This window comes from Salmo salar, chromosome ssa01, assembly GCF_905237065.1.
Source record: "Salmo salar chromosome ssa01, Ssal_v3.1, whole genome shotgun sequence".
Taxonomy (NCBI): Eukaryota; Metazoa; Chordata; class Actinopteri; order Salmoniformes; family Salmonidae; genus Salmo; species Salmo salar.
This window is the reverse complement of record NC_059442.1, coordinates 9,453,430-9,465,522: the sequence shown is the minus strand read 5'-3', so window position 1 is coordinate 9,465,522 and position 12,093 is coordinate 9,453,430. Positions and strand designations below refer to the sequence as shown.

At 40.2% G+C, this 12,093-nt stretch overlaps 2 protein-coding genes across 4 annotated transcripts in view; one reads left to right on the top strand and one right to left on the bottom strand.

Moving 5' to 3' along the window:
• The first annotated feature begins 205 nt into the window (after positions 1–205).
• On the top strand, positions 206–6,428 carry LOC106608166 (GTPase IMAP family member 7). The gene is made up of 3 exons (XM_014205988.2): positions 206–466; positions 2,228–2,266; positions 4,095–6,428. The coding sequence occupies exons 1-3, from the start codon at positions 439–441 to the stop codon at positions 5,009–5,011; spliced, it is 984 nt and encodes a 327-aa protein (XP_014061463.1). The 5' UTR covers positions 206–438; the 3' UTR covers positions 5,012–6,428.
• Positions 6,429–8,524: 2,096 nt separating this feature from the next.
• Positions 8,525–12,093, bottom strand: part of LOC106608070 (probable phospholipid-transporting ATPase IA) — a 47,689-nt gene continuing 44,120 nt past the window's right edge. For all 3 annotated transcript variants that reach the window (XM_014205869.2, XM_014205790.2, XM_045713077.1), the window contains one exon: positions 8,525–9,923. In XM_014205869.2, coding sequence (XP_014061344.2) covers positions 9,820–9,923 — 104 coding nt within the window. In that variant the 3' untranslated portion in view covers positions 8,525–9,819. The remainder of the gene's footprint in view (positions 9,924–12,093) is intronic.

Sequence of the window (12,093 nt, the reverse complement as noted above, 5' to 3'; positions counted from 1 at the left end):
TACATTTCCTGTTGTTGCTTTATTGTCATGTAAAGAGTTTTATGCTATGACCTGATATAAAGGTGAGAGATGCAAGAGAGATCGGTGTTGAAGGGTCTGTAAAAAAGGAGGAGGAAGACAGATGATGTCGATGTTGATCATGTTGATTGTTGTAAAAAAGAATTACTAAAATGGTAGTGCTGTGAAATAGACCTTGTCAACATCAAGTGTTCACAAAACTGAAACGCAAACCTCTGCTTTGTACAGGGTTTATATTTGTTCCTCTGCACCTGCATTGAAACATGGGGTTGGCCACAACAACGTCACATGCCAGTTCTGATATCATACTGTATATCTATAGAGGAAGGAGTGAGGTATAGTCACGTCCTTCGTTATTATTGCCTCAAGGGTGTGTAGAATAGTATTACCTTGGTGTGTGTAGAATATCGGAGATAAAGAATGACTGAAAGAATGGCTGAGGACGAGAGTGAGTATTGAACAGCAACTGTACAGTATAAATATTAACATTTCGCAATATTATCCGTGTTAAACTGTTTCAATGTTGTCATGGTTCCAAATGTACTGAATTTAGTAGTTTAAATGGGATCTCTTATATTGAACATAAAACAGCCTAAAGTCAAGCCAGGACATGTTCAACGCAATCTGATTCTGAGTATGGCATGTGTAATGTATTTCACATTTTAGTAAGATTTTATTCGTTTTTTTTTTTTAACAATACAAAAAATACAGATACAAACGACAACATACAGACTCACACAAACAACACCTACATCACCCCTTTACAGACCCACCTGCTCACATCCCCATATCCAGCGCCCGTATCACACTCCGCAACATGGCCACAAGCTGTGCCCCCACAAAAAAATATTTTCCCTTGCCCACGCACTTTCAACGTTTAGATAACATAGTTTCGACCTTTCCATTGTGTTAACGATGGAAGATTAGTTGATTTCCAGTTTTTAAGTATACGTTTTTTTTTCTCAAGATGATTGACGAGAAAAGTATCGTCCAACACACCCTCATATGCCATGTCTGGAAATATGCAGACAGACACATTCAAATTATATCTGCATTTTAATACTTATTGAGACATTGGGTCATTGTTAGTTTTACACTTAAGACACGACTCGTCCGTTGTGCTGTAGATCTTGTGAATTTTGTCTTTTGTATAATACATGCTATACATTTGTTTTTATACTGGATTAAGCAACATTTTCGTTAACTGTAATCTCGTTAGTTATTTCCAGCATTCCCTCCATCTTGTGCCAATATCAGATATTTTTACGTCTTGGTAGTTGTACAGCTTATTTATCATATGAACATCCTTTTCTGACTCAAATAGGATTCCCTCAAGATTGCTCTGATGTCTAAAATAATTCAAATAGACATTTCTTGATATTACACTTTTGAGTTGCATGTATTTGAAAATATCTGCATTGGTCAGTCCAAAATTGCTTTTTAATTCTGTCTTGGAAATAAATGTATTCACTTTTACCAAGTCATTTATGGTATCCATTCCTTTCATTTCCATGCGGGCCAGTTTATCTATGAATTCTGAATAGTTATCCAAGGACTGTTCCATAGGGTTGTGTTTTCAGGGAGTGATATTGGTTCTTGTTTCATTTTCATTTTCGTTTCATTTTCTTCCATATCGTTTTAGCGTTATTAACTATGAAGTTGGTCATGTTCTTAGGTTTATCCTTTGAAAACAGATGCATGAAAATATGAACCAGTTGTTCCTCTTTAGTGCGTTTAACGAAATGTTGCCAGTAAAAGCCCTGGGTGGCGAGATGATACAATTCCAAGTCTGCAAGGTTAAAACCACCATTTCCCTTTTTATTCTATGAGTTTTATTTTCCAATATAAAGTCTGTGTTGACCGAGTATAATTTTTAAAGAATATCCCAGGTGGGGTAATTGGTATTACAGAGAATAAATAAAAAAAACTTTGGGAGCCATGCCATTCTGATGAGGTTTATTCTACCTGTAAGATATACTGAATGTGAAAATGGTTCCATTTAATTAGACCTCTTTTCATATTGTTCAGTAATAGGATAAAGTTATCTTTATATATGTATTGTTTGTTGTGTCACTTATTAAGCATGCTAAGTATTTGATATTTTTTGTTGTCCACCTAAAATTATTGCTGTATATAATAAGTTATTATTTTTCCTATTGCCATTATAAAAAATGTCTCACTGTGTATTATTTTGTCTTACACCATTCAGTTGTTCCCTTGGTAGCCCAAGAGAAGACCTCCTCTACAGGTGAGTTAATTCATCTCCAAAAATAAATAACCCCATATTATAAGGACTTTAATATTTTCCATTTCCATCAACTGATCCGATTCAGATCTATACTCAATCTACAGTGCATTCGGAAAGTATTCAGACCCCTTGACCTTTCCCACATTTTGTTACGTTACAGCCTTATCCTAAAATTGATTATCAAGCTGCACACAATACCCCATAATGACAAAGCGGAAACAGGTTTAGATGTTTTTGCAAATGTATTAAAATAAAAAACGGAAATAACTTATTTATTCAAGTATTCAGACCCTTTGCTATGAGATGCGAAAATGAGCTCAGGAGCATCCTGTTTCCATTGATCATCCTTGAGATGTTTCTACAACTTGATTAGAGTCCACCTGTGGTAACTGCAATTGATTGGACATGATTTGGAAAGACACACACCTGTCTATATAAGGTCCCACAGTTGACAGTCCATGTCAGATCAAAAACCAAGCCATCAGGTCGAAGGAATTGTCCAAGACAGGATTGTGTCGAGGCACAGATCTGGGGAAGGGTACCAAAAAATGTCTGCAGCATTGTACTCAAGAACAGTGGCCTCCATCATTCTTAATTGGAAGAAGTTTGGAACCACCAACACTCTTCCTAGAGCTGCCCGCCCAGCCAAACTGATAAATCTGGGAAGAAGGGCCTTGGTCAGGGAGGTGACCAAAGAACCCGATTGTCACTCAGACAGAGGTTCAGAGTTCCTCTGTGGAGATGGGAGAACCTTCCAGAAGGACAACCATCTTTGCAGCACTCCACCAATCAGGCCTCTATGGCAGAGTGGCCAGACGGAAGCCACTCCTCAGTAAAAGGCACATGACAGCCCACTTGGAGTTTGCCAAAAGGCACCTAAAGGACTCTTAGACCATGAGAAACAAGATTCTCTGGTCTGTTGAAACCAAGATTGAACTCTTTGGCCTGAATGCCAAGCATCACGTCTGGAGAAAACCTGGCACCATCCCTACGGTGAAGCATATTTTTATTTTCTTTTGTGTTGACCGTTCGTTTGTTTATGCTTAGCTCCGTGTTGTTGTTTTTGTCGCACTGCTTTGCTTATACCAATAAATATTGGTGGCAGCATCATGCTGTGGGGTTGTTTTTCAGCGGCAGGGACTGGGAGACTAGTCAGGATCGAGGGAATGATTTACGGAGCAAAGTACAGAGAGATCCTTGATGAAAACATACTCCAGACCTCTAAGGACCTCAGACTAGGGCGTAGGTTCACCTTCCCACAGGACAACGACCCTAAGCACACCCCCAAGACAACGCAGGAGTGGCTTCAGGGAAAAGTCTCTTAATGTCCTTGAGTGGCCCAGCCAGAGCCCGGACTTGAAACCGATTGAACATCTGTGTAGGGACCTGAAAATAGCTGTGCAGCAACACTCCCCATCCAACCTGACAGAGCTTGAGAGGATCTGTAGAGAATAATGTTAGAAACTCCCCAAATACAGGTGTGCCAAGCTTGTAGTGTCATACCCAAAAGACTCTAGGCTTTAATCGCTTGCAAAGATGCTAAAACAAAGTACTGAGTAAAGGGTCTGAATACTTATGTAAACGTCATATTTCAGTTTTTTATTTGAAAATACATTGGGTAAAAAATCTAAAAAACTGTTTTTGCTTTGTCATTACGGGGTATTTTGTGTAGATTGATGAGGAAAAAAATACAATTGAATAAAAATGCTGTAACATAACAAAATGTGGAAAAGGTCAAGGGTCTGAATACTTTCCCGAAGGCACTGTACCTCTCTAAGGAAGAATAAAACAACAGAACATCTTGTAGTGAACAGTCCTGTCTTTTTAGATTTGTTTAGGATTGTTCTGGTTGGTAAGACTGGAGCAGGGAAGAGTGCAACCGGAAACACCATCCTGGGGAAAAAGGTGTTTGAAGTGAACGCCTCTCTTAATTCTGTGACAGACAAGTGTTACAAAACAATTGGAGAGGTTTGTGGGATGCAGGTGCATATTGTTGACACTCCTGGCATCTTCGACACAGCGAAGACGGATGAGGAAGTGAAAAAGACAGTAGGGGAGTGTGTCACCATGTCTGTTCCGGGACCCCACGCCTTCCTGCTGGTGATCAGGCTGGGGGGGAGGTTCACAGAGGAGGAGAGGAACACCGTGAAGTGGATCCAGGAGAACTTTGGCGACGACGCTTCATTGCACACCCTCTTGTTGTTCACCTGTAAAGATCAGCTGAATGGTCAAGAAGTGATCAACGTTCTGAGAAAGTCCAAGGATGTACAGAAACTCCTCAACACCTGTGGGGGCAGATATCACTCGTTCAATAACAACGATAAAGACCCCACTCAGGTTACAGAGCTTCTGGAGAAGATAAAAGACATGGTGGAGAATAATGGAGGAACTTACTACACCAATGACATGTATGAGAAGGCTCAGAAAAAGATCCAAGAGGAGGAGGAGAAGAGGAAAGCGGAGGAAGAAAAGCAGAGGCAGGAGCAGGAAAGAATCATAAGGCAAAGAATAAAACAGGAGGAAGAAGAGAGGGGGAAGAGAAAGACAATGTTCTGTATGATATTGCTTTTTGCTTTTTTGTTAATCATAGGAGGGGTGCTTTTAGCATCTAGTGTAGGGGGAACAGTGGGAAATGCTACAGGAATATCATTCATTATTGTGGGAGTTTTCATAATAGCAGGTGTCATAATAGCTATGAATTGCAAGACACAAAGAAGTGGAGCTGGCACACTTGCCTCAGTGTAAAATTGGGCCTGTTCCAGACAGATCTGAAATCTGGTACCTATGAACCTAATGAGAGCCAGGCGGAGCTGTGCCCTTGTAGCTTTGGTTTTGCAAATGTTTTATTATAATGAATTTCTTTGGTCCACATACATTTTTACAACAACACAAGTAATCAACCGCAAAATCAGACAACCTCATTGTGGAATAGTTTTCCTATTCAATTGGTCAGCTTGTCGCATTCTATGTGAGAAATAAATATTTATCTTGAGGCGCTTTCAAATTGAGAGGAGAGGAAAGAAACTTGCATCCCCCGTCATCGCACAACATTCAGCTTTGATGGCTACTGTTAAAAAGAGGAGGATCACAGCTTTCTAGGGCTTCTACATTTATTTCTGAACTCCAGAAAATGTGCGGACTGCACCCTTTTAAAACCTGGGTTTTTAGCAACAGCATGGATGATCTGCTTTAGAGCTCGCCAATAGCGTTGAATGCATAGGGGAGACCGATACTATATGTAACTTGAATGAGTGCCAGTGGAACGTTTTTGGGGGAAATTCAATTAATCAATATGTTGCTAACTAGCAACAAGATAAGGTTTATAGCTTGTGATCTAGCTAATGATATAGCCACTATGCTGCATCAGTTGGGCTACAGGTAATACTTGTTATTGATAAATAGCACACCTGCTTGCTAATATGGACCAATATGTTATTAGATAATTTTTGGAGGGGGTATTTATATTTTAGATGGTGACAGCATAATTGCATTTTTATTCATTTTGGAGTAGAATCCTTTTGAAGTCACCAGAACGGACCTTCGTTCTACAAAATGTTTTTTAGTTCTCTCCGCGACTTTGCCACCATTGCTACAAAAAAATTCCAGGGAAACAAACACTTACCAACAATGTTTTAGTTGTTACAGCTTGGACACTTACTTTTGTTTACCACTTTGTTCAATTATTCTTTAGTCCTTTAACAGTGCCTTCATTTTCATAAAATAATAATGAAAATATTTTGGGTGTAGAAGCTTAAATAGCAATGACGTTACCAAATAAACATCCCTGTGTGTACATTTTTATTTTTGTATTTTTTATTTAACCTTTATTCAACTAGGCAAGTCAGTTAAGAACAAATTGTTATTTACAATGACGGCCTACCCCGGCCAAACCCGGACGACGCTGGGCCAATTGTGCGCCGCCCTATGGGACTCAGAATCACGGACGGATGTGATACTGCCTGGAATCAAACCAGGGACTGTAGTGACACCTGTTGCACTGAGATGCAGTGCCTTAGACCGCTGCGCCACTCATTTTAGTTCATTTTTTTTGTTAACAAAAGGGAATTATGAAAATGTTTGTGACTTTAGCTGAATTTCCTGTGGAATATGTTTTATATATCTAGTTGCAAATTGTTTAAAACAAATAAAAAGTGAAACTGTCTATTGTCTCCTGTGTAAAAATCCTGCTACTTAGCTTTCAGGGGTCGGGATAGGTCCCTGTACAGGTCAAAATGTCAACATCGGTGACAGTTCTATTCTGATATAACTGTAGCCAGGATTAAGTGTTCACCATGGAACATTTTCTGAATGGCGTAGAAGCATTTTTAGGAACTGTGGTTAAACGTACCTATGACAGAACAACAACGTTCTAATGCTTTAAATACATTTTCAGAATGTCTTGCTTTTGTACCTGGGCTGTATATCTTAGACCACCTTTTGCGAAACTTTAAAATACAATTGTCATCAATAAATACAACATTTACTGTAAAGTGTTCTCTTCATAGAATACCAACACGTTGTTTTCATCAAAAGAAAAAAGGTTGCAAATGTGTTCACTGTTTCCGGCAGTCAGTAAATACTACTGCACAAAATTATTCATGTCTTTATCAGTAGTAGGCCTGAAACAGATACAATACAGAGAAAGATCTAGCAAAGGGGACTGTCTAATTTCTAGGAATTGTTTTACAACATTGCAGACAATGCAAAGAATGAAGTCATTATCTCCAACATTGCAGAGCTTTGCTTTGGTTTGGGTTGAGGCCTATACATTCATACCAGTTGTGTTCCTCCACTGTATTCACCTTTTCTTATTTATTTTGTGGATTGTGTTTCTGCTTCAATGGAAGTCTACAAACCTATCAACTGAGTACATGGAATTGGATTGTGATGATACCAGTGAATGAATCCTGCACACAATATGCTTATCAGCAATAATATTTGATGTGTATCAAATTGTTTGGTGAAATATGCATAAAAGGAGGAGTAAATCACCCATAATTCTGCACCTTTCGCTAGTTGTATTTCCATTTTTCAGTATTGATGAATGTATTTATGTTTTGAGAAGGCCGCTTCATTGTCCACAACAATAAAATTAGGGAGGGGGTCTGTGGATCGGTCTCCATCCATTAGTACATTTGTACGTTAGTCACACGCAATATTTCATACAGTACTGGCCCAATTTTGACAAAACTTATGGGAATGATGCGTCTTGCCATAGATATCCAGCATTTACAAAATTGTCCAGATGGTGGCGCTATAACAAGACGTTGAAAATACTAACTTTTAAAAGGTCACACCCCTCACTCCGTTTGACATGAAGTCATGACATTCAGTACATAGGTCCCTCTCCTCACAACGGAATACATTTTCCTCAGGGACCCATGATGGATTTTCCGGCATTTTGAATTATGTTAAAAACACTTAAAATGCGACTCTTCTGGCACCGTATGGCCGATCTGCACAAAACTTGATATGTGGCATCTATGGACATAGGTCTTTCAATGCAATATTTTGCAGACTATTAACCAATAAACATTCACGTGGGCGTGGTCTGGCACATAAATCAGTCAGATTTTGGTATTGTAACACAATTTGTTGCAAACACTGTCAAGCCTCAACATATGCAAGAACATTCATATCAACCACATGGTGGCGCTATAACGGGCACATGTTTATATCTCTTGATCTATTTGACTCAGAAAAGAGAAAATGGCACACTTGCTCAGGGATCTGAGTCTAGCTAACCCACGTGATATTTCAGACACTACTGGCCTGATTTTGATTCAACTTGGGTGCATGTGTCTTGCCATTTACAAAATTACACTGATTGGCCCAAGGGGGGCGCTGCATCATTCGTGGGGGGCGACATGTTTGCTGTTGCCTTGCTTTAAAAATGCATTCACTGTTTTGCAAAAGGCCACTGAGTTCTGTGTCTTGTGAAAAACATTTTGAAAATTGACATTGATTGAATTGAAATTGTTTCGTTCAATGCTTGTGCGCAATTGAGAAAAACTAACAATGAATGTTCACACTACAAAAGTGAAACTAAACCTCTACTCTGTACAGGTTCTGGGCTAAACATGTGGTTGGACATTGCCACATCTTGTACAAGCACAGCATACCTCCAATTCTATAAGCACACACTACTTATACAAATATGTGAGTGAGGTACACTTGTATACTCATCGTTATTGTTATAGTGTTTAAAATATCTGTGAAAAGTGTGAGCAAAGAAATCTGATTGCACAGACTAGAAGGTTGCATTTGAGTGTTGCAGTGGTTTTATTCAGTAGTCCCTTTATGCATCTGAGAATGAAATATTAAATCAGTTATAGAAAAAGTAAACTTGTTAAATTATGAATTCTTCTTTTTGACTCAAGGAACACATTAACACATTTTTTTTCTCTGAACAAAAACCAAGGTATATCCAGCTTTTACGGCCATGAAGTTTGAGTGGTATTTCTGTTTCCCCAGAAATACTCTGATACATTCATCCCTCACACTCACACAACATGGATACAATTCAAATGAACAAATTAACGCATACTTCTTTTTCCCGGTCAGTGAGAGAACATTTGCATTGCAGTGAAAAGAGCCATGGACGGATTTTAAACCATGCAAAAGACGAAGAAACACATGCACACACGCTATAGCATTACACTACTGCATGAGAGAAACTCTCTGAAAGGCACTGTTGGGATGGATTGACTAGAGAGAAACATGGAATGCAAGGAATCTTTCAGAGATATAATCTTAAAATGAGAAGCCCATCATCAAGTCTTAACCTGTAGTGCTTGCTCGCGATATCATTCTGGAGTGCAATGATTGAATGCAAATGGCATTCAATCATCATAGACTACATTCAAACCCCCATTGATTACACACATTACTCTTTGGCAAGCAACATCACAGGGTTTCCCATTCTCTTACACATTTCAGGTTTAGGGATGATTCGTGGATCGTTTTGGTCCAACACTGCTCTTTATGTGGCATGTACATCTTGTTCGAGTTTGGTCTTATGCCACACCAAAAATAAAATATGAGACGTTCCCTCTTCGTTGCTTAGAATGGAACTCTTACAAATATAAAAACAGGTCAAGTCTTCAGGACAAAAACACATTAAAAAGTCAGTGCTTGGGACAAACCAAAAGTGAAAACACTTTCTGTAAATGTCATCTTGCAATGTTATTTTTTTTTCTCTCTTCGGTGCTTTCCAGAAACAGCCCTTAGCTCCACCTCCTACCTCCTCTGCACTTCAGTAGATCTGAAAGATAGGACAGGTATAACCAATATGATATACATACCACCTCCCCCCACCCAAGGGGAATTTGCCCCATATTGCTGACACCTATCCAGTCTTCTCAGATCAACAGAAGTTCCTCAGGGGTTATGGGTTTTGGGGGTTGTTTCTGGACGGGGCCTTCACTCCAGACTTTCTGGTGGAAGTTGACCGGCCCCACTTTGTGAGGTGACTTCCTGTCAACCTCCTCCAATGGGGATGGCTGAGTGCAGCATGTGATAGGAGGGCATCGCTGAGGGGGAGGGGAGAGGCTTCACCACTGGGGCTGAGCGGGCCTCTGCTTGGTGGTGTCGTACGACCGGATCACGTCAGACTGTGACACCGCTCCGTTTTCCTCCTGAGAGAAGGCATAGCCGTCTAAGGGAAAACAAGCACATGATACTTATATATAAAAATGTCAAGCTGACCACCTAGTGAGATTTTGGAAATAAGGATGTATAACCCCACCTCTCAAAGGGCTTGTTCAGCCGACAGCCTACTGACTGGTCTACAAACCACCTTGCATAATAAATAACTACTCATTATTATTTGTAGATCAGTAAGTCTGTCACAATTTACCCACAATTCACCACAGGTGCAGTCAACTCGAACACACACAAAGCCTGTACCAAAGTTTGTTCCCTTCCCCTCGACAAAAAAACACCTGTGTTTATAATCCAGGCTACACGCGAAGCACTACTGCACACACTACATTATCAGAAAGCCAGGACAGTTAGATCAACAACCCACAGCTAAATTAGATATAGAGATATATAGATCTAATAAGTCAATATTAGGTGAAGGTAAATGTCTAACACAGGATGTGATGGATGAGTCGGACTTGTTACGCTACAGCCTTATTCTAAAATTGATTAAATTAAATTGTTTTCCTCATCAATCTACACACAATACCCCATAATGAAAAAGCAAAAACAGTTTTTTAGAAATACCTTATTTACATGAATATTCAGACCCTTTGCTATGAGACTTGAAATTGAGCTCAGCTTCATCTTGTTTCCATTGATCATCCTTGAGATGTTTCTACAACTTGATTGGTGTCCACCTGTGGTAAATGTAATTGATATGACATGATTTGGAAAGGCACACACCTGTTTATATAAGGTCTCACAGATCTGGGGAAGGGTACCAAAAAACATCTGCAGCATTGAAGGTCCCCAAGAACACAGTGGATTCCATCATTCTTAAATGGAAGAAGTTTGGAACCACCAAGACTCTTACTAGAGCTGGCCACCCGGCCAAACTGAGCAATCGGGGGAGAAGGGCCTTGGTCAGGGACTAAGAACCCGATGGTCACTCTGACAGAGCTCCTCTGTGTAGATGGGAGAACCTTCCAGAAGGACAACCACCTATGCAGCACCCCACCAATCAGGCCTTTACGGTAGACAGAAGCCACTCATCAGTAAAAGGTACATGACAGCCCACTTGGAATTTGACAAAAGGTCCCTAAAGGACTCAGACCATCAGAAACAAGATTTTCTGGTCTGATGAAACTAAGATTTAACTCTTTGGCCTGAACGCCAAGCGTTACGTCTGGAGGAAACCTGGCTCCATCCCTACAGTGAAGCATGGTGAATGCCGCATAATGATGTGGGGTGGTCTTTCAGCAGCAGGGACTGGGAGACTAGTCAGGATCGAGGGAAAGATGAACGGGGCAAAGTACAGAGAGAACCTTGATGAAAACCTGCTCTAGAGTGCTCAGGACCTCAGTCTGGGTCAAAGGTTCACCTTCCAACAGGACAACGCGGGAGTGGCTTTGGGACAAGTCTCTGAATGTCCTTGAATGGGCCAGCCAGAGCCCGGACTTGAACCCAATCTAACATCTCTGGAGAGACCTGAAAATATCCAATCAAACCTGAAAAAGCTTGAGAGGATCTGCAGAGAAGAATGGGAGAAACTCCCCAAATACAGGTGTGCCAAGCTTGTAGCGTCATACCCAAGAAGACTGGAGGCTGTAATCGCTGCCAAAGGTGCTTCAACAAAGTACTGAGTAAAGGGTCTGAATACTTACATAAATGTGATATTTCAGTTTTTATTTTGAATAGATTAGCAAACATTTCTAAAAACCTGTTTTTGCTTTGTCAATACGGGGTAACGTGTGTAGATTGATGAGGGGAAAAAAAACTACATAAATCTATTTTAGAATAAGGCTGTAACGTAACAAAATGTAGAAAAAGTCAAGGGGTCTGAATACTTTCCGAATGCACTTTCCGAATGCACTGTACACTACATAACCAAAAGGTATGTGAACACCTGCTCGTCAAACATTAGAAAATCATGTGCATGAATAAGGAGTTGGTCCCCCCTTTGCTGCTATAACAGCATCCACTCTTCTAGACTTTGGAACGTTGCTGCAGGGACTTGCTTCCATTCAGCCACAAGAGCATTAGTGAGGTCGGGCGATTAGGCCTAGCTCGGAGTTGCCGTTTTCAATTCATCCCAAAAGTGTTCAGATGGGGTTGAGGTCAGGGCTCTGTGCAGGCCAGTTCTTCCACACCGATCTCAACAAACCATTTCTGTATGGACCTCG